A 27,984-nucleotide genomic window follows, 5' to 3' on the forward strand; every position below is an offset into this window, starting at 1 on the left:
CTTTAATTACAGCAGCGTGACACCCTCACACTGCCCACACTTCACCTCATCTCTCTCTCTTTCTCTTCCTCACACACACACACACACACACACACACACACACACACCTGCAACAATTACAACCATCAGCCCATAACCCCCTTCTGTCACTGTGTCCTATCTATTAGACCTGAATCACTTTTTATCAGATATATTATTGTTGAGTCAAAATGCAGATTTTTCAAATTGAGCTGCCTGGAGTTGTTGCAAAATTATATCCATAAATCTATACCTGTACACCCTGCAGCCAAAAATAGTTAATAATAATGTGAAGCATAAATAGGCTTTGTATTATTTGAAATGTGTTTGATATTAGTGAAGATGTGACACCACAGTTTTGGGTTGGGGTTTGAGAAGTATAAACGTGTTTTTAAAGAAGTCAAACTTCAGTTGAACAAGAACTATGTCTACATAAATTACAGACTAAAATTGCAGAAATGATAATTTCAATGAGAAAATGCCGAAACACAGAATAAGGAAAAAGTAGTGCAAATCTAACAGTAGATGTGACGCCAACTTTAAGTACTTGACAGAAGGGCTGCAACTAACTAACTTTTTTTTTTTTTTTTGAATCATTTCATCTGAAGATTATTTTGAGTAATAGACTAATTGTTTTTGTCTGTAAAATGTCAGGAAATGGTGAATAATGACATCAAACTTTCCAAAAGCCCAAAGTGACATCTTAAAATATTTTTGTTTTGTCAATCCCACAGTCCAAAACCCAAAGATTCTCAATTGACAGTCATATAAGACAAAGAAAAAAAGGCAAATCCTCACAACTAAGTGAGGAATTCTGTGCCTATAAAGAAACTTATCCAGGTTCAATACACTGTAAATGCAAACAATGTGCTGATTAAAGATGAAATTGTGCATTTAACTTAATTCATACTAGTTCTTAAAATGTACTTTCTTACACTGAGTTTTCTGTACTTTTTACCTGCATACTTGTTTCATTAAGTTATATGAACTTGATTTTTCTGAGTGAGTAGCATAGTTGGTGGTATGAGACTTAAGTTACAGAGCTGCACAACCCAGTGCGCATGTCCATTTCCGGTTAGCGCGCATCTACCACTGGAGGTAAACTCAAGCAAGCGGTCAAAGCCATGCACATGGCCCCAGTGCTCTCACGGGACATTCACTCTAACATTGGTTTCGGTAAGTGTAAAGCTTTTGTCTTGTCAATATAATTTAATGTTTGGAATGAGAGTTGTTGGAAGAAAGCCCACTCTTCGACTTTTTGTTGGCATGTTAGCCCGTGTGTTAGCAGCAGCTCAACATGATACTGTATACAAGTGAAGAAAAATCTGATGAGGCCGGATCCTTGGCCGTCTGCATTTGATATTCCAGAATTCTCTGTGGATGTAAATTTCCGACTGGGACAGGGAGACCTTGTCTATATGAAGGATGGAACTCGGATGGATGTTTCTCGGGACATGAAACATGTGATCTTAGAAAGACTTGCAGAGACAATGTACAAATACACAGCATACCCCACAGAGGAAAACTGTCAAGAAGTGCACTGATTGCAAAACATCCCTGTCTGAAAGAAGCTGGATCACCCACTGGATACTGTGGATCGAAAGATAGCATTAAGTTTAAGATGGGGAATTTCCGTACAAAAATGAGGAGGCCAATGTCACGGTGAATGGCAACAAGAGGAATAGGGATTTTCCTGAAGGAGCACAATCATGTAGTAACATAAAAAGGCCAAAAAGAAGTGAGACAAATTTCTTGCCAAATTTTCCTGATGGTGAAAATGCAGATACTCTTGAGTCTGTTAGAAGATAGCTTGAAAGTGAAGCAAAGAAAAGGCTTCCAGACTCAGCCAATGTGAAGAAAATGATGGACCTGACATTTTCTTTGCAATGTAAAGAAATCGTGGAAGAACAGCCTCCAGTTAAAAGGATGATGGAACGCTGGCTGGTTCACAGAAAGTCAGGTGTGGCCCACTGACACTGTACTATACTGAACCACAACACAAGTAATCATTATTTTCATTGTAGATTACTCTGTTTCGTTAGATTATTTGAATGATTAATTGATTTATCATTGAGTAAATCTGGTCATTACTTTTTGAGAAATGTATTGTATATGGCAGTCAAATAGGGTTAGTTAGCTAAATAGGGTCCTTTGGATGTGTTTTTTGTTTCTCAAGGTGTTTGCCGAGTTCTACAGAGTTGCCAGTAAGAACCTCAAGAAAGACTTCTACGAAGTTCTGGACCACCATACCACTCATCTCATTGACCTCTTCAAATCCAAAAAAGGAGTTGTCGGCCAATCACTTGATCGCCTCCTCCAGCGAATCAATACACAAGCAAGTGCTGTTTCAATTTCTTCATCATTACCAACTTATGGCAGTGTGCCTGCAAGCTTCAACTAGGTCTTCATATAGTCTTCTGCTTATTGTTTTTTGTTATTTTTTTCCATGAGACCAATGACATCATCACAACACGCACTGCTGTCCTGCAATGTCTGCCCCTGTATCTTGGAGATAATTCCGGCAAATTCTTCCTCAGCTGCCCACTAAGTACATTTATAATGATAATGATATGACCATCCTACAGTGCACATTTTAGGACATCATCAGACTTTAGGTTCAGTTCTCAGATTTCAGAAAAAACAGCATTGTTCAGGTGTGGTGTGTGTAAACTTTGTCAGGGCTTAGGTCTAATGCACCTGGACTGCAAAAAGCCAAAACAAAATCCCCCAAACTTAAATCAAGTTAGGTATTATAGCCTGTATTCACACTTTGCAAACCAAACATATTTAAGTGGGGATGTCACAACATTAAACAAGTGACCTATTTTTAATCAGTTGGGAGTTACAAACAAATTTGATGTATCACATGTGATGCTTAAGGAAAGCAATTTTCTATCTTAGTCTATGGTGAAAATGTTTTATTTCCATTTCTTCCTGATATAAAATTTGTTTTAGAGGGTTATATCACTAAAATGCAACTACACATTTATGTTTAAAATGATTTTCAATGCATGCAAAGTTTGAGCCAAATCTGAGCTTCGCAGATGAAGTTGTATAGTTTTTTTGTTTGTTTGTTTTTTTTTATGCTTTTTGTGCAGACTTAGTGCTGAAATGCAGCTATTTCTACCTGCTCATAATCTAAAGAGCTCTCTAAGACGGTATTCCAGAGTTGTGGTTTCTTCTATGTGATTTTGTGTAGACACTTTAATCATCAAAATGAACACACTATAACTGTGAGTCTTAGCACCCTCCCTGAATTTATTTGTGTTATTTTATTTTCAATGCAGGATTCGGACACTGCAGATGACTTCACCCAGGTGCCTGTTGGGGTTCTTAGAGTCATGACTGAGGACACGCCACCAGTGATTAACAGCATTGCAATCATCCTTGAAGGAAACATTGTCATGGATGAGATTCCCACAACCTGTCAAGCACTTTGTCTTCTGTTCGGCTTAATATATGCCCTCCATCTGGATTACCCCAAAGGTATGAAGAACACATTTGAGTTCATCCAGAAGATATTGTTGAACCTTGGACAACAAAAGCTCAGCTCAAAACTGCAAACATTAAAAAATGCACTTTTGGGCTAGATGTTGTGGCTAGGGATAGCTAAACTGGTTGTCTACATAAGTGTGGTGTGTGAATGAGTGTGAGTTTGATGGGGCTGAACAGTTAACAAAACATTATTGAATATTTCATGCATTTATTTTTCACTTGCATCTTTTTTTATCTTTTGATAATGAAAGTGTGACAGCCTTTTTTTGTGGAGCTGCAGAGGTTTCCATATTGTTTTCTGAAGAAATAAGAAAAGATGTTGGATAGACAACACACTTAGAATGATCCCTCTAACAAAAATGTATAATTGTCACAATAACTGTCAAAAGAATGGCAGTGTTTTGATTTTGTTAGTTTTTTTGGTTCAGCTTCATTTCATTCCATACTCATCTGGTTCAGTGTTATGGGTGTTAAGTTACTGCTACCTCATAATTGCAGAAAGGGAGTAGGTACTTGGGGAGCCCACAATATAAAAAAGGTTAATGGAGACCAAAAGTAAACCTATAAGTATCTATTGAGATAGCAGCTTGTTGTATTTGCTCGCTGTTTTTTGCATTTGCGATTTGAAAGCATAAAACAAGTTTAAAGACAGCAGAAGACATCCTTAGGCAGGTCACATGACCCTGCCATCAGTGCAGGTGTTATGTAATTTCCAGTGAGTAAAAACTGTTGAAAAAGAGCATACAGTATGTGATGTTTAGTATTAAAATGTAGTGTGCCTCTGTAACACATGTTGAATATATCAAAGTTGTTCAAGAGTGGACTTAATTTAGCTGCTTTGAAGATGTATGTACAAGTACAGTTCTGTGTAACAATACAGTTTTAATTATCAGGTTTCAATCAGGTTTTATTCAGGTTTTAAACTTTTACAGACTAAATGTTGCCAAGTCTGTTTGTTGCTGTGAGACATTCAGGAAAGTGTCCATTGTGTATCAAGAGCCTTCTGTTAGCTTACATCCAGACCAATCATTACACCTCACTCACACTCATTCTCACTCTTAAGTCTCACTCATACATCACATAATGATTTTCACTCATACTGACATACGCTTTCTGTCTCACGCACACATTCATGCTCTTACACTCTTACACTCTCTCTCAAACACATAATATTGAAGAAATAATTTAGAGAAAGGTATAATTTAGCTGAACCAATCAGCAAACTACAAGGAAGGATTAGCCTCTAACTGGTTAGCATAATTTTTTCCCCATTTTCTCTCCCCTGCATTGACTGGGCTGGTTTTCTGCTAACAGAAGGGTTGGGACTAAGGCTCAACAATTAATTGCAGTATTAACAAAAATCGCCATATGGCCAAGTACTGTTATTCAAATTACAGTACAGTACATGTAATTTTTTGATAAAGGTCAAATTAGGTAAACCTCATTAAAAACTAAGTGTATGTGGTGCTAAAGAGATGGTCTGACCTTTTGTTTATCTATCACCTAAAAATTGTTCAGCCAAACTTGATGGTCTCTGTCTAGAGAAGTTTCAGAATCAACAGCATGTTGATTGTTGTTATTGTTGTTTACAAATACTTAAATTTAAGAAAACATTTTCATGATGATTTTGTGAATTCTTATTTTAAAGTTAGCTAAACTATGGTATGTTAAGTGCATTTATTTAAATTTAAGTACTGCCCACTTACTTTGGCACAGTATATTAACTTAATGTGACTTACATTTATTGAGTTCCTGTCAACTTTATTGAAGTGGATTACACTAAGATACCTCAAGTGAAGTGTAATACAAATTTCAAGTGATGCCCACTTGTTTTGGCAGAATATATTAAGTTAATATGACTCGATCATAAGATTCTATTAGAGAGACTAGAACATATGGTCGGCATTAAAGGAACCGCACTAAGCTGGTTTAAGTCATATCTGTCAGATAGACTCCAGTTTGTTCATGTTAATAATGACTCTTCTATCAACACTACAGTCAGTCATGGAGTTCCACAAGGTTCTGTGCTAGGACCAATACTCTTCAGTCTATATATGCTCCCTCTAGGAAACATTATTAGGAGGCACCAGATAAATTTCCATTGTTACGCAGATGACACCCAGCTGTACTTATCCATGAAGCCAGGTGAGACTAACCAGGTAGCCTAGCTTCAGGTGTGTCTTAAGGACATAAAAACCTGGATGACCAGTAATCTCTTACTCTTAAACTCAGGCAAAACTGAAGTTATTGTAATTGGCCCAAAACACCTCAGAGATACACTATGTGATAATATACTGACTCTGGATGACATCACCTTGGCCTCCAGTGCTACAGTCAGAAACCTTGGTGTCATTTTGACCAGGACTTGTCCTTTACTTCACATATAAAGAAAGTCTCTAGGACAGCCTTCATCCACCTGCGCAATATTGCTAAAATCAGACCCATTCTGTGTCTAAAGGAAGCTGAAAAGCTAGTTCATGCATTTGTTACCTCAAGACTGGATTACTGTAACTCTTTATTGTCAGGATGTCCCAAAAATTCAGTAAAAAGCCTCCAATTGATCCAAAATGCGGCAGCACGAGTACTGACAGGAACTAGGAAACGAGATCATATCTCTCCTGTGTTAGCTTCTCTGCATTGGCTCCCTGTAAAATCCAGGAAAGAATTTAAAATCCTCCTCCTCACCTACAAAGCCATTAATGGTCAGGCACCATCGTACCTTGGAGAGCTTATAGTTCCCTATTTTTCCAACAGGACACTTCGCTCTCTAAATGCAGGTCTACTTGTGGTTCCCAGAGTTAGTAAGAGCAGAATGGGGGCAGAGCCTTCAGCTATCAGGCTCCTCTCCTGTGGAACCAGCTCCCAGTGTGGGTTCGGGAGGCAGACACCCTCTCTACCTTTAAGATCAGGCTTCAAACTGTCCTGTTTAGTAAAGCTTATAGTTAGGGCTGGCTCAGGTATGTCCTGACCCATCCCTTAGTTATGCTGCTATAGAGCTAGACTGCTGGGGGGTTCCCATGATTCACTGGGCTCTCTCTCTCTCTCTCTCTCTCTCGATTACTTTATGCCATTAACTTTGTATTTTTTTCTCTCCTGTAGTTTGTGCTTCTCCTCTCTCTCCCTCTCTCTGTCCTTATTCTGCAGGTATCTCTGCCTCTGGAGCAGCAGGATCCAGATCCACCACTACTCATCATTACTATTAACCACTGTTATCTGTCATCATTATTGATAACACCATTACCTACACAGCTGTTCCTGGTCTTTCTCTCTCTCTTTTCTCCTCTCTCCTCCCCCTTCCCCCCCTTTTTTATCTCCTCCTAAACCCAACCGGTCAAGGCAGACCACCTCCCCCCCGAGCCCGGTTCTGTTTGAGGTTTCTTCTTGTTAAAAGGGAGTTTTTCCTCCCACCTGTCGCCAAGCGCTTGCTCTTTGTGGGAACTGTTGGGTTTTTCTCTGTAACAAAGTAAGGTCTTGACTTTACCCTGTAAAGTGCCTTGAGATAATGTATATTATGATTTGGCGCTATACAAATAAAATTTAATTGAATTGAATTGACTCAAAATATTTGAGTTGTAACAGTTTGATTTGAATTGAACTATACTGAGATAAATTAAGTTCTCACAACTTTGAAAAAAGTACAGCTCACTTAAATATAATAATTTTACACTACTTCACACAATTAAGTTTGTTTACTTACTTTTCCCAAAGTAATTGGTTTCCTAAATTTCTTTAAGTAAACTCAACTTGTTAGAATTTACAGTGTACCCAGCCCTATGTATACATTAGGAGACTAAAAGCTGTGGTATTGTCCTGTCAGTGCTTCATATGGAACAACAAGGGACCCCCACTTCCAGCTCTTGCCACTGATACACTCAATCACACAGTTCTACATTTATTCACAAAACAGATGACTGGGCCATTTACTAATTCACACCACTGATCTGTGCTGGTGAGCAGGGAGACAGGTGATGAGCAGCCGGCATACCGAACAAATTATTTTATCCTGGTCACACTGAACTCATAGAGGAGATGCTTGCGAGGCCTGCTGGAGGACAAAGGAAGCCAAGAGCCCAGGAGAGCCTTCAAGCTTCATTATCACACATTGAGCTTCCTCTGCTTAAATGTAATTCTTAATCCTATACCTCGAGTGTGATTATTTTTAAAAGATCTGTCACAGACGTTGTCATACAAACTCAAGACAGATGAACCAGCTGATTAATTTAGAATTTTAATACAATCAGCATCTTAGAAAGGGCAGGGTCGAGGGGAAACTCAGACGGAAACTCAGGGGAAACTCAGATGCCCTGTTGGTGTCAAAGCAAAAGAGAACACAATTATAAGGTCACACAAGTGCATGATTCTTTTTAAAATGTAGAAAGGACAAGCATAAGCCAAGTGATAAGCTTCTTTTCCATCAAAAGTCTGCTGGCATGAGGGTGAAGCAAGTATAATGTGACACTTATTTGTCTATCACCATGAGAGAGGAGGATGAACTGCTGACAGCTGAGAATACTTGTAGAGAAAAAAAGAGCGAGATCAAAAACCTTGCCAGTTCTGATTTAAATGATTAGACGACAGAGTCTAAGATGCTTATGAAGAGGAAAAGCAAAGAAGCAGAGCAGCCAGTTTTGGGCAGGTAAACCTTAATCAGAGATAATCTGCTGTTAACAAACCATACAGGGAATCATCAAATGTCCCCCCTTATACCCAAAGCCCTAAATCCCCTGGAATCTGGCTAAGGGTGAGACAAATACTTTCATTCCCTTCAGACAACAAAATAGACAATCTGTTGTTCTCCCTTAACATACAAAATATGTATGAATATGAATGAAATATATATATTAAATATAAAATGTTTAGTTTATTACATTTATTTGTCAGGGACCATGTACAAAAACATTTATCTTGTACCAAAAAAACATGTAAAAGGCAGAAACACGATGTATGCCCATGGGTGAGAAAACATTTAACAACATCATTTTTTTTTTGGAAATTGGCCTATTGGTCAACTGACATTTTATTTTTTGCAGAAATTTGAAGAAAAAAGAAAAGGAATTTATTTATGCAGCACGTTTTCTACATGAAATTAAAATCACAATCCTTCGTACAATATGTTAATACACAACAACCACCTGAGTGATAATAACAGCCATGTTCCTCACCTTGATATCCTCCTGCTCGGGCATAAAGATGAGGATGTCTCCCACCAACTCACTGAGGTGGATCTGCAGGGCCTGCTTCACTGCTGCTTCCACATAGTCCTCCTAAGTACTGTTATGACCCTTCAACAACCAAAACATAATCCTTAGAATTCTGACACTACAGTAGAGACAAGCTTTTTACTGCTATATGCCCAAGTTTAGTTATCCTTTTAATTTGCAGTATATGTATTGTCCAAAGGGTATTTCTATAGAAAGCTGTGTGCTATTATGACTAAATGCGATACATATTTTTTACTGTACTAGCTTATAGACTTTTAAGGTTAAATACATTTTAAAAGTTAAACATTTCATGACAATCTCTGATCATAGTTTTTAAAAAATATGTAAAGAGTCTTATTAAGACAGTCACAGAAAAATTACATATGAGGTGTAACACCTGAAATATGGAATAACAACAACAACAACAAACTTATTATTAGCTGTAAAAGGATCTAGCATCAAGATGGAATATAATGGAGATGTGTTCTAAGTGCCTAAACATAAAGAAGAATGGAAACATAAGCATGCCTTATTGAACAAGATGTCTACTGGAAATGTTCTTCCTGGAATATGGAATATAGGTACATTGCCAAAAAATGCTGCAAACTTGTCTGCGTCCATAGTTGCAGAGGTAACTATGAATTTCAGATCAGTGCGTCGAGATACAACCTAGCAGGAAACAGTAGACAGACGAGGTAAAGTGAGAACATCATTAAATCATCATTGAATCACACAGTACACACAGCTATCTGTCTTAGAAATGAAAAGAAATCTATCTTTGATGGGGTATTCTTTTGTAACCCACTCAAAATAGCCTGTAGTGAGTGTGAATGTGTGCTAACTGTTAGCTAACGTAGCTGGGTCACTGTGCAGTACTCTGTCATAGTGAGAGATCTTCTTTTGATGAGAATTCCTGTAATATTGCCTCGCTATTTTCTGAGTGTGTTTACAAGGTCGCAATTTCTGAAAAACCAATCGGAGTAGAACTTGAGTTGAATAAACAGGTCAATTAGAAGAAATTCAACAGAATAATAACATTTTGGCCTGCTTACGCAGGTTGGTTTTTTTTGCAACTGATGATGATGAGGGAGAAAGACTGTTGTTGGACAAATGGGTGAAGAACTGACCACAGATGGGCCGAGGACCTACGGTGTATGTGAGACGAGGAGCTCCTCACCAGTCAAGAGGATTGACTCATTCTACCTTCCTTCATCGCTTTGTATCTCACCACCCTCCAATTAAAGGAAAAAACATACTACCCAGGTAGATGAACATATTTTATTTTATTTGGTTTGTTATTTTCTCAGAGCTCTGATTTGTTGTTTATTTTGGTTATTGCTTTTTTTTAGCTGAGTTGGTTGAATGAATAAAAGACATACACAACTCTTCAACAAGCGAAACTGAAATTGAACTAATAGACTAAATCTCAAACTATTTGGACTGAAGGAAATTTTAGGGTTGTTTTTGAAGACTAAAAATAATTACACTGGAAGGAAAAGGAACTGTACTATGTTCAGTGTTGCTGTTAAATAAATGCCAGCTATTCAATTCAATTCAATTCAATTTTATTTTATTTGTATAGCGCCAAATCATAATATACATTATCTCAGGGCACTTTACAGGGTAAGGTCAAGACCTTACTTTGTTACAGAGAAAGTTATGCTGCTATAGAGCTAGACTGCTGGGGGATTCCGATGATGCACTGGGCTCTCTCTCTCTCTCTCTCTCTCTCTCTCTCTCTCTCTCTCCCTCCCTCTCTCTGTCCTCATTCTGCAGGTCTCTCTGCCTCTGGAGCAGCAGGATCCAGATCTACCACTACTCATCATTACTATTAACCACTGTTACCTGTCATTATTATTGATAACACCATTACCTACACAGCTGTTCCTGGTCTCTCTCTCTCTCTCTTTTCTCCTCTCTCCTCCCCCCACCCCTCCTTTTTCTCCTCCTAAACCCAACTGGTCAAGGCAGACCCCCCCCCCCCCCCCCCCAACCCTGAGCCTGGTTCTGTTGGAGGTTTCTTCCTGTTAAAAGGGAGTTTTTCCTCCCCCCTGTCGCCAAGCGCTGCTCTTTGTGGGAACTGTTGGGTTTTTCTCTATAAAATAGGGAAGTATAAGCTCTCCAAGGTACGATGGTGCCTGACCATTAATGGCTTTGTAGGTGAGGAGGAGGTTATGCTGCTTACTGAAAAAGTGTCCTTTCATTTTGAGTTACTCCTGGGACAAATCTCCTTAAAGACTTTGCCAAATATATGTATACAAGAATATGGCCTCATGGGATGAAATCCAGACTTTACATCCTAAGTATTTTGTGAATCATTGTATCTCCCACTATCATCTTGTGGATGTTTACTTCACTTATCAGTAGAAAACATATGCTTCACAGGCCCCATATCAGCACAGGAAGAGGCACATTTAAAACTGCTATCCGGTCGTAAAGCACAGTAGCAAATGGCATCACTACTTATTATTCCCCTGAGTAAAAATCAAAAAATTGCTTCAATATAGTAGGCTATTTTCATTCCATAATCAATTAAAATTTGAAGTGACACATCACTTCAATTAAATTCCCAAATCCCATTTTTTATAGCAGTTGAAATGGTAAAATTATTATGACTTTTTAAACATTCCAAAAACAAGCAGAATGTTTCGAGATGTTACATATGTCCACATACAAGACGTGTTATGCCAAATTCACCATCTCATGATCATCAAGTGGACGATTCTGATTGGTCACAACTCCGATAGTCACATTTTCATTGGTCAGTTGGCCTGTTTGAGCTTTATGATAAAATAACACGCCTGTTATTGGTCTGTTTCTCATGTCAGCCTGTGTGCCGAGTAAGTCTGTTTTGTATTTCGTAACACAACAGTGTTTAGCACTTGAGCGCTGTTTATATCGTTTCTTTACTCTAGTGACATTAGGAATGTGTGGAAACTGAACTGGACGTAGCTAGCGTTATATCCATCCATACTTGACTAAGAGAAGCTAACGTTAGCTAGCTGCTCAGTCGATATAGGTTGCTCACATTTACGTAAGAATTGGTGAGGAAATTAACAACAACCTCATTAATACAGGCAATGGATCTGCTAATAGTGCCAATGGTGAGGAAAACGGAGATACAGCAGGAAGTGATGTAAAATATTACATGTTAGAGCAAATAAGATGGCACAATATGAGCAATGACACATGGCTCATCATCCATGATAAAGTATACGACATCACAAGTTTTCTTGGAGAGGTAAGAAACCCCCTCTTTCAGCTGGAGGCAACTAGCCATTAATGCTGTCAAAAGTTATGTTTTTGCTGTAAGCCTTTGGTAACCAAACGCCTTTTCGGCTAGGGCTACTTCCTGGAGTCATAAAACGCATTATTAACGTCACGTATTGATGTCCTTGCAGCACACTGTCTTCATTCAAGCTGCTGCCGTCCCACATTGTAAAGCTCGTTATTAACATCGGTATAAAGTCATGCTCTGAAGTTATGTGAAGTTACACTTGGCCAAAACTTCTAGCAACATTTACTGTTAGCTATTGTTTCAGGTATTCCAACGTTAGCTGCTGTTGTCCATCGTTTTCATATTGTTGTCAATCTAGCATTAATTGTAGCTACTACCAGGTCCTAGAGTAGGTGAAAAAAGTCACTTTCGTTCGGACAGCTGAGTGACGGTGAGAGATCCTTCCCCACTGAAACAAAACTCATAAGCTCATAAATGTTCCATGTACCAAGAGCTCAAAAGCTTGCAGACTAACAGGACTTTTGTGTTGATGACAACAATGTGTGTTATTTGCCTGAACTCTGCGAGAACTGAGCATCCGCCAACTGAAATTATCATATCTGCACTGTATTTAAAACCATGAACACATGCAGACGATGCAACCAGCACTGTTCTTTGATTGGCATTTCGCTGATTTAGCAAACTCTGAACATTTTCAGGAAAAGATGCGACCATAACTGACTTCACTTTGACAATTTGTAAAGCAGGCTTGAGAAATGTTGAGGAATTTAAATGGAAGACCATCATCTTGTGGTGTCATACAGCTAAGGTATGTGCTACATTTTTGAAATTACGAGTGTCATGCACAACCTTTTTGAAAAAGCTGTGTTTCCCCTCAAAACACATTGTCCACACATCTACCAGTGGGCCAAAGGATTTTATCATTTGAGGGTAGTGTTCAATATGATGATGTTTTGGACGAAGTTTGGAAAAGTTTTCTGCAGTAATTCTCTATGTTCTGAGATTTTTCACTCCAGGAAGTGGATTAACTCTTCAGTGAAGTGTGATGAAAAGACGAACTCCAGTACATCTTTCAGAAGCGTCAGTATCTCCCACACTTATCATATCATGGTCTAGCATCAATGGAAGGAGCCTCAGGAGAGACCAGTTTTCATGGCCATTTCCCCCAGTGGTTCCCTTAGAGATAAAGGTCTTTGGAATGATCTGTGGTTGGTTAGTTTTTGTTTGAAAAAGTGTAAGGAAATTGCCTAATAGCCTTATTCAAGGAATCCAAAGTAACATACTTCTTGGTGATCAAATCCTGAAGACATAGTGACAATTCTGCTGGTATTACAACCTCCAGAAAATCATGCAAAATGTCAGGCGGAAAACCATTCACAACATGAAAGGGTGTGAGGTTTTCATTCATTTTCATCAAATATCCCACATCTTTGTTGTAAATATTTTATTTTAATTTTTTAACTTTTAATTTTACCATTAATTTTACTTAAATCTTATTTTAGTTTATTTATGTTACTATTTTGCACCAAACACCAGCACAAATTCCTTTCTCCAAAACTCTCCTTAAATCCTGCCAAAGAGTGAGCCCCCAAGTTGTCCGCTGCTGCATACAATACAGAGCTTTTAACACTTTCTGCTAGTTGTTCAACATAAACACCATGCTCCTCAAGAGTTGCAAGATTTTGTATGAGAGGATGAAGAACTTCTGCATAGCCATGTTCTTTCACAGTGTTAACCTTACACAAAAGTGAAAGATGAATAAAGTGAAGAGCTGACCGATATTTGAGATCAAAATTTGCTAGTACCCAATATTTGGCACACAATTTGTGTTTTTTCTTGGATGTCCCCGGTGGATTAGCCACTTAAAACTCATCTATATATAGTCCAAAAGCAATCCTAAATTCTTCCACATTCAAAAGAACATTTTCTTTAAAATTAGAGCCATCTCTGAACGAGTGGTATCTGTCCGATGAAATCACATCTGCATGCAGTACCTTGTCCAAAATATCCTTACTGCTTAACAAGGCCTGCAGCATATTCAGAATGGGGACATATACAACAGGATGACTATCTCTGTCAAGAAGAAACTCAACTGGAAATTCTCAAAGTATATAATATGCTCTCCTGCCAGCTGTTCATAGCAATCCTTCTGCATTGGTGAATTTTAGCAGGACATTACTTTGTGAAACTACTCTTACAATGTCACTATAGAGTTATCCACATCACCACAATGCTCACTGATAATTTAATGGATTGCACTTTTCATAGTAATGACTGTGAAAGTAAATGGATCCGGTTAATCTGCTGAATTATTTCTTGTGCAGCACTTTCAGTTATGTGCAGTATCGTTTGCATTTTCCAGAAGAGTATTGCTTCTATACTCGTGTGAATCAGAAGCAGAGAAGGTAGAAAAACCTTTACTTTACATCAGACTTTTCATTTCATGATTTCTCATCACCATGTACCCATTGCAATCATTCCCCATAGCTGAATAATTTAATGGTAATGGCACATTGACAAGTGCATTTGCATAATGATTTTGCTATCCAGTATGCCTGATATCAGATGCTTAGTGCGTAGGTTTCCTTCGGATGTGCCTGATTTAGTTTTGTTTAGTGATGAAGGGTAGCATTACTCTGTTTCTCTCTTCTGAATTTCTAAACCCTGTATGTCATCTACAGACTCCTCAAACTCACACTCAATGTCGCCTCGACTTTAGATTTGTGTGCATTAAAAGTAGAATATACATTGCTCTGAAAATGACAGCCTTCATATGGACACATGACTCTTTGTTTAAGTTTTAAATGGCTGCGCAAGTGTGTGAAAAACCCAGCTTCAGTGCATGGCTCCATGTATTCACATAACCGGCAGTGAAACTCAACTTTGGGTTTACTTGCTTGCCCAATGTCTGATTGTGAATGCCACACAGTTAAATGAACTTTAAGTGAATTAAAAGACTTGAAAGTGCACAAGCAATCCATATGAAGACATGGTATTCATCTGCATCTGTAAGAAATAATTTCAAGTGGAGATTTTAGATTGGGATAGCACCCCAAATTAATTCTAGTAGAAGCTTAGTATAGTTAGCACTGTCAAAAAATACTCTACTACTGGTACTCATAACTCATTGCTGAAACAGAGGTGTTACTAGGATGTCATCTTTGGGTGGGCATTTGGATTATTTGAGTGGGCAACAACAAAAATGTTGCTTTTCCTAAATAGCGGGGGGCACAAAAGGAATACAATTACAGCATCCAATTTTTGTAGGAGGTTCCAGGGCCATTACCCCGTGAAAAAGAAAAAAATAATTGAACTCTGTAAAATTTAGATTTAGATTTTATGATAAGCATTTGTATGATGAACTAGAGAGGAAAACTTGTGAGCAAATTTTGGTTTGGATCTTCAGTAGACTACAATAGAATAGAATGCAGTGTCAGGCAGCAGTGTCTGTATGATGAACATTTGTATGATGAACTAGGATAGTTCTGCCTAGGATAGAACGATGTCTAGGCCCTATATGATTAGCAGATGCAATGAAACATTTTTAAAATTATTTTTCATTTTTATATATTTGTATATATTTCATTATATATATTTATTATATATATTTATATTTTTTATTATATATATATTTATATTTTTTTGTTTGTGTGTGTAAAAGGAATGTAGAACTCCTAGAATGCAATTGATAGCGAGCTAGGGTAAACATCAATAAAGGTAAAAGAAGACAAAGGTGAGTAAGCTAGAATGGAGACAGTATAAAGAAATGCTCTGTTTGCCTACTGAGTGCAATTAAATCACACAGGCTACTTGCTGAATGCTGCGTTTAGCTCTAAGATGATGTTAAGTAAATGATTGGATCACCACATATAACATATGATGACAATGGGGGAGCTAGAACAGTAAAAATATAGCTCAATGCACTAATTTCTATGGGAAGCTAGGATGCCAGTTTCCAGCGTATAGAAATGAATTACAGGACCAGTCTACGGTTAGCCTTGGCAAATTCTGAAACAAATTGATTCATGTCCAGATTTTTTGTGATGGTCTTCTCGTGTGCCAAAATGACTAAATCTCTTTTCCTTGAATGCAGCATTGATCTGGGGAGAGGGGTGAGAATGCGGGACAAGGTAGAAAAAGAGCTTTCACATGCAGCTGATGATGAGTGCTGTGACATACAGCCTATGCAGCATGGGAAAGGCCTCTTTGTACTCCTGAATGCATTTGCATACTGCAGAAAGGTCTGCATCAGTGGGCAGTTTATTGAGCAACATTACTTTCGCCACAGCAATTTCATTGTGCAAACTCATACTATTTTGCTCTGTACCTGCAAGCACTTGAAGTGGCTTCAGGAGAGAGTGGTCAAGAAAAGATGCTGATTTTGGCAGGAGAAATGATGTGGCCCTCATTAAATCAACATTTCTTCGAGAGAATCTTGTCTCCATCTCCACAATAGCTCTATCAAGAATGCTAAACATAGCTCTTTTAAAAGACTGATTTGGAGTGCTAGTTTGGCTATCAGAGTCACCATGCCCAGTAGTTGACAAGACAACACTATTGTCAAGCTGTGAGTTCACTGCCCTTCTCCTCTTAGGAGGATTGGTATTTCCACATTGAGAGAAATGCTCCTCCCAGAACAAGTCACATCTCATCTCCTTCAATGTCCCCAGTGAAGCGGTCACCACCTCCCCTGCAGTGCAGAAATCCACTGTTTGTGACTGCAGAATTGAATTGGCTGGCTTCAGCCAAGCACATGGAGGAGAAATTTGCCAATGTCAAAGAAGTTCCGTCTTTTCAATGAATGAATGAATTGGACCATTCAAAGAACTTCTTTGCAAGAGGTTCTGATTGCATCGCATGCACCACTGCCAAGTGGAGTTTGTGGTTGTAGTAGTGCACATACGGAATGTCCTTGCCTACTTTTTGTTGCAGCAAAGTCTGCATACCGCCCCTCACCCCAGACATCACACTAAATTGTCAGCATTGTATCCCAGGTCAGAGAGATGAGAGAGAATTTGGTTGCACACATATTCAGCATCAAGCTGACTCAAGTCAATCAAGCGAATTAAATGTTCTTCTGGGATGGAGTTGCAGACAAATTTTATTATCATTGATAAGTTCTCAATGTTACAGCGATCCCTGGTGCCATCACTTTTAATGCAAAGTCCAGGAGAGTCAGCTTCCTCATATTTGGCCCTGATATCTTTTAAAACCATTTTGGCAAGGGTTTCAATTATTTTGTTTTGAATGACATTTGATGTGTATTTAGCGTTTTCAGGGATGCATTTTGCAATTTCTGCGAGTTTGGGATCTTTTTGAAAGGTGTAATCAAACAGCCTAATTAAAAGACCTGCCTCATCCCCATCCCCCTGATGGTGCTCATGGAGAGCTAGCTCATTTACAGTGAGAAACTGAATGACTTTGCCTATGCTTTTAACATAGTACCTGTTCTTATCTATCTGGGTTTGACCCAGTTGCTGAACGATACTTCACCTGTCTCCGAGCGGTGCTGGTATTCCTGCCATGACAAGACATCGCTCTAACGTGGGGAATACTAGAGGCATGTTGAAGGAAACCACCGTCTCGTTCAAGCGCTCTCTTCCAATTAGTGTATCCACGTTTTGTGAATATGTCCTCTCATTCGGAATTGGAAACACCAAATTTATGACAGGCAAAGCAAAAGCAGGCATCACGCGAGACAGAATATTCTAGCCATGGTCGAAACTGGTACCAGCCTGCACTAAAGCTTCTCACAGTTTGTCCAAATGGGCGCTTGGGTAACTACTTAAAATTGGCTGGGATGGGCTATCCATATTTAAGTCAGGATCGGACACGGCAGAGCTGGAGGATTGTGTCTGGATTTTGTGGAGGACGGAAGTTTGCTGCCCCTGACACCAAGGCAGTAACGCTTTGCTCAGTGTTGGTAGATGTGCTGGGCTCGACAGTGGAGGCAGCATGCACTGGGGTTGAGGGTGCCTGTTTTTTAATGAGCCACCTATCCATGCTGGAAGATTTACCCAGCTAGCTAAATAAAACGAATCGTGTTAGCCTTCTGTAAAAATATTTTATACCCAACAAGCCAACTCCAGTGACTAGCAACAAATCAGCTATAGCTGGCCTGGAGCTGTCTAGCTAGCTGGCTAATCACTAAACCAATAGCCACCAAGTGAGCTGCTAACTTAAAAGAAATACACAGCTTGCAAAACGTGCAAACTCAACTGTGAAACTATACAAAACTACTAATACAACTTATAAGAACCAGAGAAAAGAATGAACAACAATCAAAGGTATTAACAGTTTTAATTGGATTGCTGAGAGCAGCTAGCTACAAACAGGTCTTGCAATTCAGTTAACCGTGTCTGTACCGCATGTGTGAAGAAGTGTCGTGGTTTGGCGATAATGTAAAGGAGGAGCACTGACTAAGCACACCCACACCTTCAAAATGACAAATAGGAAAGCAGTGCATTTTTTGATGATCAATGACAAAATTACAGAAAACAATAAACGCTCAAAAAATAATTCATCAAAATAATACAAAAAAAAACAACAAACAAAAAATAATACATCCATGGTATATGCCAGGCGAGCAACTCATATTGAACTGAATGGGCGCCATTTTTAGATCCGGCATCCAGGTCTTATAACACATTCATGGCGTATGCACACCCCACTGTGGAACTGTAGATATATGGTTTTTAGGAACAAATCCCTGTTTTACAAAGAGTGGTTTGACAAAGGAATTTGGTTTGTGTTCCACTTACTGGATAATATAGTGGAGTTATAATGTCTTATGAGAGGTTTTCCTTAAAATTTAATATCAATGATTGGAAACAGTATTATATGATTCCTCCTAAGGCCCAAGCTATTTTTTTATATGCATTTTTTATTTCTCTTTGCTATTTGGGCTTATTTGGAACCTGATTAGAATAAAAATGAAGCATCATCTATAAAACTTTATAAGACTTTAAACATTCAAATAATTTGTAAATTGTCACTGTTGCATCAGGCTACTAATGTGTGTTGAACATCATAGTGAAAAAAACAAAACAAAATGAAAACATATAGTGAAAAAACAAAACAAAATAAAAAAACAACATTTTTGCCCCTTTTTGACAGGCACAGTTACAGTATGGCTCATGTGAAATTTTGTATTGGCAATGTAAAAAAAAAAAAAAAGGATATGTGAAAGGGTGTGATCCCTGAGGCCCAGCCTGCTTACGGAGGCCCAGGGGTCACCTGATTGATTGACCTTCACAGAGTTGGAGAAGAGGAGTTGGAGGAGGAATGTGACTAATCACACATCTCTATGTGTGAAAGGCTGATTAACAGTTACGCTCAGTTTGCAAGCACAAGAACACTTTGCAGGTCACACAATGCACTCGGGTTCTACCAGTGCAGCCTGGTTGTCTGCAGCGCATCGCATTCTTCAGGCCAATCATTTCTGGGAGATGGGCATTAGCCCTCCTGCGGACCGAGACATGGGGCAACTCTGTCACATGACGTTTTACCCCTTGACTTGTATCTTCTTCTTCCTCTGATTGTTCTGAAAGGTCTGCATCTGCACCGCGATGCTGGGCCAAGAGGATCTTAGCCACTTCCATACGGAACTGAAGGAACTGGATGGGTCTTGTCTTTGGTCCAGCACTGATTGGATGGTCTTTGCGGTAGAGTAGCCAGCTGTTGGCTAAAGCCAGATCCGTGAAGTGCATTACCATCCGCATTGTCCACTTCTTAGTGCGGGTGCTCATGCGATAGTAACTAATTATTCTATCCATCAAGTCAACACCACCCATCTTGATGTTGTACTCACGGACAATGCTTGGTCGCGAGACAGTGACATATTGTTTCAATTTCTTGTCCCAGCGATGGCAGGTGTCTTCAGGCTGTGTACCATGAACAACAGACATCATCAATACTGGTTTGTTGTCGTACCACTTCACTACACACAACTTTCCATCCTCAGTGGAAACTTCTGATGAGGTACCTCTTCCTGCTTTTTTCATGGCTTTGTTACTGGGTAACTTGTGGTCGGCTCCAGCGAGTCAGTTCTTCATTATTGTACCAGTTATGTACAGCTCCTTCTCCATCATTCGTTGTGCACCTTTGATTGTGGTGAAGAACCGGTCACAATACACTTTTGTGCCACGGTGCAGAGTTTGACACAGACGCTCGATGACTACGCTTTCCAAACCCAGGCCCTCTGGTTCTTCGACCTTCTCAATCAGTGAATTTGTACTTTCATAGAGCTCAAAGTCAAGCACCGTGCCATCTGCTGTAGCACAAACAAAGTTCTTTATGCCAACTGGGTTTGGCTTCATTGGCAGATATTGTCTGTATGGACAGGCTCCCGTGAAAGGTATCATCTGCTCATCAATAGATGCGCAATCAGGTCGATTAAGAGACTTGCAGCCTTGCAGAATCCGATTCAGAAAAGGCCTCACCTTCCAGAATTTGTCCAACATCCTCAGGTCATCTGGCACATCATCATCAATTACCACTTTTATTGCTCCCCTCAGTTTGAAGAATCTGGCACGTGTGAATCTGTCAGTGATGGCAGTTATTTTCAAGGCTTTGGACCAGTACATCCTAATGGTTGGGTATCGGATGCAGGACATCAAAATACAGGCACCAAAAAAGCGGTAAACCTCATCTACTGACATGTTGAGTGGGTCCCCACTCTTAGATAGTGACATAACATTAGAGCATTCTGAAATCATTGTCATCAAATCTCTATCTATGTACTGTTCAAAATAGTCTATTGGGGTCCAGCCATGTCTGTCTAGATTGGTTTCATCCTGATGCTGATACTCTGCAAGGTTTGGCGTCAATGGAGTAGCCTTCCAGCGTATTCCACGTCCTGCACAACCAGAATAAAAGTAGTATTTATTGCAGTAAGTTACATTTTACCCATGTAAGCAATTGAGGTGTATTGGTGCATAAAATACTTGAATCTGTGTGGATGTTTATATGAAATTTGAAGATTTACTCTCAAGGCGTGCCAAAAATAATAACCATTACCTTGTTTGGACTCTCCCTTTTTCTTTTTTTTGGTTTGACTCGGTCCTGGTGTTTGCTCTTCCAAGTCATCTTCTGACCTATCAGACTCAATCGTTTGAGTTTGACGTCTGGGAGTGCGGGATGAACCTATACCTGTACCTGTACTCTCTGTCCCTGTCAATGAACCTGTCAACAAATGTTGTAAATAAGCATTTTGCTTCCAATCCTTCACGTAGCCCTGAGGCCCTAACTCCATAAAATAAACAAATATCTACTGGGTCTTGGCTAACCATTATCTGCACTATGGTGACGTTTACGTCCTCTGCTGTGCTTAGTGGGCTCAGGAATGGGGTCGTCATCATCACTAATGTCACCCTCATCCTCACTGCTGCTTTGCTCCTGCGGTGATGGTTGGTAATTTTCATCCAGGATGGGATCATCGTTGTCAGACAAGTCCAAATCTGAGTTGTCTCCATCAATTAACCCAAGAAGCTCCAATGCTTTTTGCACAGAAAAACGCTCTGGAAATAGAAACATGACAAAATCAAATACAAATCAATGTCATTCATGCATTATTTATTTGTGCATTATTTCAATGGTACAATGTGCTTTTAGCTGCAGCTGAAAGCTAACTTACATGTGCACATTTTTACTAGCATATTACATTTTTATTTTTATTTAACATTTTTAACCCAACTAATCTATGTATGTATGTATGTATTTAGCAATTTGTTATTTATTAGATTGGGACAATGTACAGCCTTTTAGCTACACCAGAGAGAGTTTTTTTCTTATTTTACATGTGTGCATGTTTGCTAGCATATTAGCGGTTTCGAGGAGCGTCAGTCCATAAGTCCACATACGTGTACTTCATGTTTAGCGACATACTAAGTTCTTATTTTTACACTTTTTTTTTTTTAAATTTGCTTGTCATGGCAAATGTCCAACACTTCTATAAATATCTAAATCAGAATAAGCCAAAAAATATGACAGGACTCCTTATCTGGTCGATGTTTGTGTCTGGAGCTGCCACTTGAATCTTCCCTTGTGTTTGCCGCCATCTTGAATTTTTACCGTACTATGTTAGACTCTGTAATGCAGATCTTTGTCTCCCTAACCTTTTGGTGAATGGTCAAGCGCTCGCAAATCTGAAAATGCCCAGCATTACAATTCGGAAAGCTTTCATCAAGGTATTACATCCATTTCCATCAAGACAAAATTCAATACTAAAATTCTTCTCCAAAACTGATGCTGAGAAATTGAGAGCCAAATTTTTCAAGTATCCAATACCACCAAAAGCTAAGGAAATCCAATTTAAAATTCTTCATGGTATTTATCCCTCAGGAGAATTTTAAGACATAGATTTGGCTTTGATTATAACAACTGTGCCTTTTGTGACGATCAAATAGAAACAACGGAAAATGTATTTTATGAATGTAAATTTGCTAATATATTTTGGGAGGATCTACATTACTGGCTATACCCTATTTTTGTTAACTTTCCTGTATTAACTAAAGAAGATGTTCTTTATGGCATGATTTGGAAGAATGTTACTCATGACCTGGCAATCAACACATTCATTATCCTTGGAAAATTTTTCCTGCATAAAAAAGACCCAACCAAATTTCTACATATTTCACAAAGAACTATGTCAATATTTTCTATCACAAAAGAAGAACGCTGTCAAGCTTTACAACTTAATAGAAGATCTCAAGCTTGCTGAAAACCATTAATGCCCCTCTACTTTAATTTATCATATATGTATATATGTATATAATTTTTTCCCCAATTTATTTTCTTTTTTGTCTTTCTTACACTTCTTTCTAATTTTATCATTTGTGTTTATAATGCTTGTCCTTTGCCTGTTTGTATTGTGTTCCCATAGTATTACCCACGTCACTGTCACAGGCGGCTCGTTTTTCTACCTTCTGTGCTTCTGATTCACACGAGTATAGAAACAATGCTCTTGCTTTTTCTTCCTGAAGAACCGCAGCCTCCTGCCAGAGGCGAGTGTTTGTAGTTAGTGATCTTTCTGAGCCCTTTCCAGACAGAAGCAGAGTCATTGGCTGAGAACTGGAGCTGAAGTTTCTCAGAGTACAGTCGTTTAGCTTCTCTCACCGCTTTGCTAAACCTGTACTTGGACTCTTTAAACCTGTCCCTGTCCCCACTCCTGAAAGCTTCCTCCTTTTGCCTCCTGAGCTGACTGAGCTTAGCTGTGAACCAGGATTTGTCATTGTTATAACTCACCCTGGTGCGTGATGGGATACAGCAGTCCTCACAGAAGCTGATGTATGACGTCACAGCCTCTGTGAACTCATCCAGACTGAACACTTCCCAGTTAGTGCAGTCCAAACACAGGAGCTGCAGGCCCAACTGTGTCCTATTGCAGGTTTTCTTACAGCAGACAGAATAATTATCATGACACGTGAATGTGTTTGTTTCCTCTCCAGACCTGCTCCTTCCTGAAGGGCAGCTCCGTGCACTGGATGGAGAGTCAGAGAGTTCCCTACGCCGTCAAAGGCAGCCAGTGGGTGGGCTTTAAGAACCGGTGCAGCTACAATGCTAAGGTGCAGTAGGACTGAGAGCTGAACCAGTCCAGTTCACAATACTGGATTCATCACTGAAGGAGCAGTTAGAGTCAGACACCTGACAATTTATTCACCACAGAGTGGATTCATCCAAACACAAACTGATGTCTCTGAAATAAACCAGACTCACTTCTATGTGTCTGACACACAGGCAGTCTGAACTGAACTCATGAGGTTAGAGAGGTCACAGACAACATGTGGGACGTGTGTTATCATTTCAGAGACAAACTTAGTGATTGGTTCTTAAGCAAAGGAATCAAAAAGTTCAACTAGTTTCAATAAAACATCTTAATCAGTCTTTAAATACAGTGTCTGTAAGTCGAGACAACTTCAACATGACCTTATCCTGGTCCACGTCTGTGAACAGGGTCCCTGTGGTTCCTCTGTTTGTCCTGCAGGTGGACTATCTGAGGAGCAGGGGTCTGGGGGGAGCTGCTGTGTGGAATCTGGACATGGACGACTTCTCTGGACAGTTCTGTGACCAGGGCAAATATCCTCTGATATCGCATCTACAGCGAGAACTGAGTGAAGGTGAGTCTGCAGCTCTGAACACCATCCTGTTAACTGCAGAGCTCACAGAGACATCCTGAGGGGCCAATCTCACTGGAGCCTCAGTCCAGCAGAGACCACTGGTCAGAGTATAAACACCTCCCTGTAGGCCTCTTTCTTTAGCTACTGTGGGCATGACCAATCTGAACCAGTAATCAATCATTTCACAGCGTCAGTCATCAGTTTATTTTCCCTTTATTATTCCGTCTCGTTCTCGTGGACACGATGTCTCAGGAGCGCCTCGAGGGAACTTCTTCAAATTTGACTGAACTTCCTACTGACAAACTATTCAGACCAAGTGTGACGTCAAAATGAGTGTGTAGTTCTGCCTGCATGGGGCGTGGATTTCTGTGTGCCATGAGCATACTGGACATACTCAACTGTCCCATGATGCACTGTGGCTTTTCAAATTTTATATATATATACACCGTATTTTCCGCACTATAGGGCGCACTGGATTATAAGGCGCTCTGTCAATGAATGGTCTATTTTCGAACTTTTTTCATATATAAAGCGCAGCGGACTATAAGGCGCATTAAGTGAAACAAGACAGTCAGATAAGTCAAACTTTATTAAACGCGTTCACACTAACTCCCAACCTTGTTCAGTTGTAACACGTAAAAAAACACAGTCTGATACCGCTAAATCAAACGTTAGTGTATTCACAATAAGTCCTTATAGGTCCTTATACACACACACTGTAATATTATGGTGAAGCACAGTATGTATTACTCCGCGACGCTCCTGACTACGGTAGCCGTGATGCTGCAAGCGGTGCGGCTTTGTAGTTTACCAAAGTCGTACTAAAACATTTTGACAGAGCGCCGTGAGCGCCGTGAACCACACAAAATCACTTCGAGGTCAGTAAACACAACCAGAATTAATCCATATATAAGGCGCTCCGGATTATAAGGCGCACTGTCGTTTTTTGAGAAAATTAAAGGCTTTTAAGTGCGCCTTATAGTCCGGAAAATACGGTATATATATATATATATTAATTAAAGATTAATTCTTAATAAATCTCTGTGATGTAAATATGTGATTTTAGAGTTTACAGATATAATGTATAAAGAGTGATTGTGGCTAAGGGATTACCTCTCACCCCCCCCCCCCCCCCTCAACTGTTCACATTTATATTTTAGGAGCCAGTGAGCTGATTAAAACTAGATAATACTTCTGAGGGCAATTCAACATTCAGGTACTTCAGCGTACAGTTCACCGGCTGCTCTACATCACGCTCTGAAATCGTCTCATCAGATTTACAAACAGACGGTGTTCATATAAACAGACCTGAAGTCTACGTGGAAACATTATGACCTGAAAGTGACATATTTAAGGTGTTTTTAGCAAATATTATAACAGGTTTCTTTAAAATCCCCACTGTCACTGCCAGTTTGTATGAAATGCATTCTGGGATACTGGCTGTATACTCCAGTGTGACCAGTCAGCGTGGTAATGGCATACTAATTTGATAATTTAGTGGGTAGTGTACAGTATATACTGACCATAAGAACACTCATATCTATCCAATAATTGGAACCGATATGCATTTTCAGTAAAAAATTTAAAAAAGGCTAAATTTTGAATTTTACAAACTCTTCAAACTCTCACGAAACTTTGTTTAAATGTCTTTAATGTTTATCAACAAATATACATTTTAAAAAATGATATGCCTGAGCCAGATGAATCAAATTAATTAATTAGATGGTTTAATACCATTAATACTGTTTGCTTAATTACATAATAAAGAGTGAATAGATGTTGATGCATAAACTGTCCTCCAATTCTGGAACTGCCCTCTTATGAGCTAAGTGCAAGAAATAACGGCACAGCCTTTTATTCTTTTTCCTCTAGTCATTTACTGTATATGGACGTTTGGTAACACATTCAAATTAGCAGTAAGAGACTCCACGTTGTTGTCAGCTAACGTTACATGTAACGGACCCTCCTCAGAGTCCTCTTCCTGCCAAATCAAAAAAGTAGGCTCCTCACAACCTGGTGTCGTCCTGCAGTCGCCTTCCTCACTTTTTAACCTCAGGTGTTGGTTTCTCTCTGCTTCCTTTGAGATTTGATGGGCTGCTGTGTTCAGGTCATCTGTGTATATTATTATCTTAAACTTCATTAAAAAAAATTGCTCATGAAAAACAAAGTTGTTTTTTTTTTCCAGACTGGAAAACTCAGGAAACAGCTGTCCCTGAACCTCCCCCAACAGCCTCCACCTCTCCATTTGAAAGCACACAGGAGCATTTCACCACAGCCAAACCGGACAACAGCTGCTTCCACAACATCACTGTTGTGTATCCTGTCAGCAGCTTCTGCACACACAGAGCCAATGGACTGTATGTGAGACCAGACCGTCCAAACACTGTCTACAGGTGTGTGCAGAGGACGACATATGTCACCAGGTGCCACAGTCTGGGAACAGAGCAGAGCAGCGGAGTCCAAGTTCTCCCATCAAACACTGTTCTTATGGTCAGCTCTGTAACAGCCGCTCTGCTCCTCCTGTCAGCCTGGTGGAGTCACAGCTGATTGGCTGTAATATTTTGAGATGACTGGTTTACTGTAAAAGAAAACAGTGCAGTGCCAGGGCAGCATGGTTTCAAAACATGACTCTAATAACTCACATTTGTGTTTGTTTCAATAAGATTTAAAGGTGAAGCTGAGTAGTTCTACATTTGAAGGTCCATCCAGTCTAAAGGTAGATGTCCATGTGTTTGTGATTATAAAGCAGCTCTAGGTTCTATATTAATACTGTGAAAGTATCAAAGCCTCAGTCCACAGAGAAATGCACACAGCCTGTATTCAGACACTGAGCCTTAAAACCAGCCGTCAGGACTTCTGGAACTTTGTGATGTCACAACAAAGGAGTCACCGCCCTGAGCCACACCCCAAGTCCCGCCCATCTGGACCCACCATCCAACATTGCAGGATTTGGTTTGGTGTTTACCTGAAATCTGCTATATTTTTATTGTATCACTCCGAAAACAGTCAGCCATTGACCTGACTGACTGACTGACCTGTTGTTACTCAGATCCTCTTCTCTGATTGGCTGACTGACCTGTTGTCACTAGAGCTCCAGAGAGAAGCCTGAGAGAGGAGATGTAAAACTACACTGAGATGCTTTTTGTTCTTAAATCCACAAATATATCTTCTGATGGAGATCAACACTTCAAATATAACACAGTGTAAAATATATGGGACCTTTAAAACTTGTTTTATCAGTAGAGTCATGCACATTATTTATGGGATGTTAAAGTCAAAGTACATGAAGGTCAGTGAGGACAAAATGTAACTGAACAGTGAATCTTCATTAATGGATTTTCTTAACCCTTGTTCTTCCCTTTCAAAAATTACACTGAGGTCCTTCAATGACAAAAATGTCTGCTTCAATAAATATTATATATTATTATTATTATTATTATTATCCACCGTCACTGAATGAGTTTTTTTTTTTACCAACATCTGTCTTGATCATAATGACCACACACACACACACACACACACATCCTCAAAGCTCAATATCCACTGTAACTCATAAACAGAAATGTACTGTACCTGTGAAGTTTCATATATTATAATCTATTGAATTTGTAGGCCGGTGCATTTATTGGGCTGTTTATGTTGAAGCTCTCTCTTTAGCATGTGTAATCAGCTTCATCTGTGACATTTCTTGATTGTACAGTAGCCTTCTGTAAATACCGTCCACAGCACAGCCCCCAGAGCAGCTTTAAACGCGTCCTATTCATAATAAAAACAGTCCTGGGGATTTAACTTTTCCCTCCTTTCTGAAGCCACTGTTTGTTTGTTTGTTTGTTTTTTGGTGGATTATATCTTTAAATAAATTACGCCCTGTGAAATAAATATCACGATGGTCTGTGGGAAATGTAGTTTTTGTGAA

At 39.3% G+C, this 27,984-nt stretch overlaps 2 protein-coding genes across 2 annotated transcripts; one reads left to right on the top strand and one right to left on the bottom strand.

Moving 5' to 3' along the window:
- Positions 1-286: 286 nt before the first annotated feature.
- On the top strand, positions 287-27,912 carry LOC139615276 (acidic mammalian chitinase-like). Its single transcript, XM_071473090.1, has 6 exons — positions 287-1,194; positions 2,195-2,353; positions 3,306-3,504; positions 23,400-23,516; positions 23,936-24,068; positions 26,254-27,912. The coding sequence occupies exons 3-6, from the start codon at positions 3,478-3,480 to the stop codon at positions 26,613-26,615; spliced, it is 639 nt and encodes a 212-aa protein (XP_071329191.1). The 5' UTR covers positions 287-1,194; positions 2,195-2,353; positions 3,306-3,477; the 3' UTR covers positions 26,616-27,912.
- Positions 16,667-22,389, bottom strand: LOC139615275 (piggyBac transposable element-derived protein 1). Its single transcript, XM_071473089.1, has 3 exons — positions 21,240-22,389; positions 20,971-21,135; positions 16,667-20,809 (listed from the first exon to the last, which is right to left on the bottom strand). Exons 1-3 carry the CDS (start codon positions 21,484-21,486, stop codon positions 19,995-19,997), a joined length of 1,227 nt encoding a protein of 408 aa, XP_071329190.1. The 5' UTR covers positions 21,487-22,389; the 3' UTR covers positions 16,667-19,994.
- Positions 27,913-27,984: the final 72 nt, after the last annotated feature.

Source organism: Trachinotus anak, unplaced genomic scaffold (genome assembly GCF_046630095.1).
Source record: "Trachinotus anak isolate AG129_WGS33_773 ecotype Australia unplaced genomic scaffold, CSIRO_AGI_Tana_v1 ptg000045l, whole genome shotgun sequence".
In the NCBI taxonomy this organism is placed as follows: domain Eukaryota; kingdom Metazoa; phylum Chordata; class Actinopteri; order Carangiformes; family Carangidae; genus Trachinotus; species Trachinotus anak.

Coding starts and splice junctions, on each gene's coding strand:
- LOC139615276 (XM_071473090.1), top strand. CDS start 3,478: ATGCCCTCCATCTGGATTACCCCAAAG. Junction 3,505..23,399: donor CCATCTGGATTACCCCAAAG/GTATGAAGAACA, acceptor TTTCCTCTCCAG/ACCTGCTCCTTCCTGAAGGG. Junction 24,069..26,253: donor ACAGCGAGAACTGAGTGAAG/GTGAGTCTGCAG, acceptor TTTTTTTTCCAG/ACTGGAAAACTCAGGAAACA.
- LOC139615275 (XM_071473089.1), bottom strand. CDS start 21,486: ATGTTTCTATTTCCAGAGCGTTTTTCTGTGCAAAAAGCATTGGAGCTT. Junction 21,136..21,239: donor TCACCATAGTGCAGATAATG/GTTAGCCAAGAC, acceptor ATTTGTTGACAG/GTTCATTGACAGGGACAGAG. Junction 20,810..20,970: donor AAAGGGAGAGTCCAAACAAG/GTAATGGTTATT, acceptor CTGGTTGTGCAG/GACGTGGAATACGCTGGAAG.